At 57.7% G+C, this 3,692-nt stretch overlaps 1 protein-coding gene across 1 annotated transcript; it reads right to left on the bottom strand.

Moving 5' to 3' along the window:
• Positions 1 to 870: 870 nt before the first annotated feature.
• On the bottom strand, positions 871 to 3,234 carry LOC118524335 (sodium- and chloride-dependent creatine transporter 1-like). The gene is made up of 3 exons (XM_036074456.2): positions 3,101 to 3,234; positions 2,850 to 3,020; positions 871 to 2,432 (listed from the first exon to the last, which is right to left on the bottom strand). The coding sequence occupies exons 1-3, from the start codon at positions 3,185 to 3,187 to the stop codon at positions 2,292 to 2,294; spliced, it is 399 nt and encodes a 132-aa protein (XP_035930349.2). The 5' UTR covers positions 3,188 to 3,234; the 3' UTR covers positions 871 to 2,291.
• Between the last annotated feature and the right edge of the window lie 458 nt (positions 3,235 to 3,692).

The following is a 3,692-nucleotide window of genomic DNA, read 5'->3' on the forward strand; positions in this document are numbered from 1 at the left end:
ATACGTAACAACAGTCTAACATGTCACTCACTGCTTGTTTGTCCAGTCCTAGTTCATTGCATTGATTCAAACAGCACCGGCACCTCCAAATTATCTCTCCAAAGGCTAAGGGAAGGAGGCATTTCTTTAGTGACTCTTGGCCGCATCAGCAGAGAACTCTGTCCAGGAGGGCAAACGCCCTGCACTTCCCAGCCCACCTTGTGCACAGGCTGAACAAAGGGAGAAAAAGTAAGATGTTTGAGGAGCTGGGTGGGAGCACTGGCGCCAGGTCCAGAGGTGCCAACTGCGGGAGAAAACAGTCAGAGGGCACGAGGGGGTACAGGACCCCAGGACACAGCACAATCTAAGGTGTGAAAAAATGTCTATGGAAATAAAAGGCACAGGAATAAGCAGCCTGCACGTGATGGTGACCAGAAAGAGATTCCACGGGCACGTGGGACACGCCGGAAAGAGCTCGTTAGCAAGTCAAAGCAGACCTTTCCATTTGTCTTGACGGACCGATGTCGGCGTGACCCAGTCATAATACTTGGACAATAGTCTTCATCCTCACATCCAATCCTGCCTGAAATCTATGACTTTGACCTGCTAACAGTTCTTCCTGTGTTTCTCATCAATCCCTTTATCCACCTTCCCTGCTCTCGTGTCCGTCTCCGCCCTACCGTCAGCCTCCCTCCCCAAGTATGTCAGCTCCGCGGGGAAGAGGCTTGCCGCCGGCTTCGGCACCTGCTCTATTCCCAGGTCCTGGAACAAACACTTGCCCGAGGCAGCAGCTCGAGGTGGGGAGGCCTCCCCACCACCCCTGCAGCCCCAACAGCCTCCCTCCCCCGCCACCCCTCCCTCGTGACAAGCAGAGGCAGAGCAGGAGCCAGCTTTGGAAAATGACATGTTTTTATTGCTATGTTTGCAGTGGCTTTTTAGCACAGTAAGAACGTCCCCGCTGGACCCCTGCCCTCACCCAGTCCCACCTCTCCGACCGATGTCGGGGTGGCGTGGGGGAAGCCTTTCTAGGGCCCACTCGGCTGTCTCGGGATCGGACGTGACACACACGTGGGTTAATTAAAGCTGCTACATGGAAGACTTGAGACGTGGGAAGTGCATCAGCTTTAAGCTCGCAGGTGGGAGCCATGCCCGGGATCCCTCCCCTGGCTGGTGCCCACCTCGGATCCCTGCAGTCGTGCCCAGCCCGGGGGGGGGGGTGGGGAGGGGAGGGCAGGGTGCGGGCGAGCCTGAGCACGCCGGGGGAGCAGCCCCCGATCGCCGGGGTCACAACGCCGCATCTGCTTCACCCCGCCGACCTGTGGGCAGAGGGGGCGGGGGGGGGGTGCTCCTGGAGGCCCCCCCCCTCCCCCGGCCGTACACTCTTTCCACCCCAGTCTGGGGCCAGGGACTACACACGCACACCCACACGACAGACTCGCACGCTCAACAGCTTGAAGCTTTTGCCTATGAAAATTAGATCTCTAAGTTCACACTCCTTGGCTGGGGCAGAGGACTAAGGGGGTGCTGAAAGGGACAGGGAGTGGCAGGGAGAGGGACGTTGGGCTGTTTCCTCTTTAGAAATATACAAGCAGAAATCTCTTTCCTCAAGTTTTTATAAAATGTGCAAAATACAAGCCTCATGTGCCCACAGGCACAGTTTACACCTGGTATTCACCTTTGCTAAGAGAGGTCTAGGCTTCCCCTACATCCTCACGCACACACGCATTCGTACACAAGCTCACACAATTGATATTGGTGGCGATCGGCGCAGGAACCGGGAGGTCCCGTCGCTGGCTGGCTCTCTAAGCTTCTAGAAGAGGGACGGGGAGAGGGGTCTAGCCCCGCTGAAGTAGTCGCCTTGGTTCTGCCGCCCCTCCCTCGCCTTCCTGCTCTCCTCTGCTGCCCGGGTCCCCCAGCTGTCACTGCTGCCTCTAGGGGGGAGGGGCCGCCCGAGGGTGCGGCGGGCAGAGCCCGGAGAGGCAGGCGTGGTGGGGCTGGGGGAGACGCTTCTGCGGCGGGCACCGGGGGGAGGGCGGTCGGCAGGGCCTGGGAAGCAGCGTGTGTACCAGCTTGGTTGGGGGGCGGGGTGGGGAGGCGTCTATTTTTGGTGGGTTGTGATATTTTTGGTGTTTTATTAAAAATGGAAAAAAAAGTTATTTTAGTTAGCACTCGTGGTGCTTCGTCCCCGCCCTCCCCAGGCAGACCCCAAAAGTGTCAGGGAAAGGCAAGCCCCCTGGAGGGGTGGGGGGGGCTAAAGCAGGGGCTGCTATGGCTACAAGAGGGTGAGCTGGTGATGGGAGCCGGGGTGCCTGTCACATGACGCTCTCTACCACCACCACCTTGCTGCTCTCGGACACTGGGGTCAGGGTGGTCAGGCCCCTGACGTCGGAGTCCTGAGCTCTATACTCCAAGTGGTGGAGGCCCCACACAGGCTGCGTCAGGTGCTGCCAGCGCTGCAGGAGAGAGGGGGGACACGTTGAGTCCCTGGGCCATGGCGGGGGTGGGGGGGGTGGGGAGGGAGTGCACATGCTTGCCCTCGGCCTCTCTGCACTTGCCACCACCTGCCACCGGCTGGGGACCAGGGCCCCTCCTCCCGTGGGTACTGACCACACCCCACTCTCTGGACCAGGGAAAGGGGTGAGAGGCTAGGGACAGACCTCTCCTCCCGCCTCCTCCCCCCTCCCAGTGACCTCAGTCCCCGGGGGGGCCAGCGTTCCTTCCATCCACCCCACCCCCCCCAGCAGGCCCCGGAGACTCCTAGCACAGTGGTTACGTCCTAGTGGGCGGGAGAACGGGCACTCTGGAGGTAATGCCTTGAGCCGGTGCAAGGGAGGGACTCGAACAGGGGAGAGGCGGTAGGGCAGACTGACCTCAGCCATGGTCCCCTTGGCCCTGAGGAGGCAGCCCAGGAGGTGGAGGGGCACGCACAGCATGGAGGAGAGAGCGAAGCCCCAGCCCATGGCCTCGCCCCACCATGGATACACGTAGGTGTTGTTGTAGACCAGCGGCTTGTAATACACCACGTTGAAGATGAAGATGCCCTGTGGGTGAGAAGCCCTGCTCTCAGCCGGTGGCGGGCCCTCGGCGTCCCTCCCCCTGCTCAGCCTCCCCTGGCCCTTACCATGCAGACCAGTGGGGTGAAGAAGGACCAGCACCATTTCATCCAGGGGCAAGGTCGGTACCCGATCATGCAGGCAACGTCGTCCATGAACCGGTCGGCTCCTGGGGCGGGTGGGGCAGGAGGACTGGAGCTAGAGACCCCGCTGGGGAGGGTTGGGGGGGGAGGGTTGCTAGAGGGGAGGTGGATGGGGGGATGGGGTAATTGGGTGATGGGCATTAAGGAGGGCACGTGATGAGATGAGCACTGGGTGTTATACGCAACTGATAAATTACTGAACACTACATCAGAAACTAATGATGTACTATAAGTTGGCTAACTGAACTTAAATTAAAAAAAAAAAAACTCACAGAAAAGAAAGGAGAAATAGATAAATCCGCAATCGGAGGTAAACATTTTAACACTCCTCTTTTAGTAATTGATAGAACAATATTGCAGAAAATCAGACATAGAAGAGCAAATTGAAATCTAAATACATGGCGGGAAAGAAATAATGAAGATAAGAGCAGATATGAATAAAATGTTAAGTGGACAAACAATAGAGAAAAATCCATGAAACTGAAAGCTTTAAAAAAAAATACCAAGAAAACTGATT

Source organism: Halichoerus grypus, chromosome X (assembly GCF_964656455.1).
Source record: "Halichoerus grypus chromosome X, mHalGry1.hap1.1, whole genome shotgun sequence".
In the NCBI taxonomy this organism is placed as follows: domain Eukaryota; kingdom Metazoa; phylum Chordata; class Mammalia; order Carnivora; family Phocidae; genus Halichoerus; species Halichoerus grypus.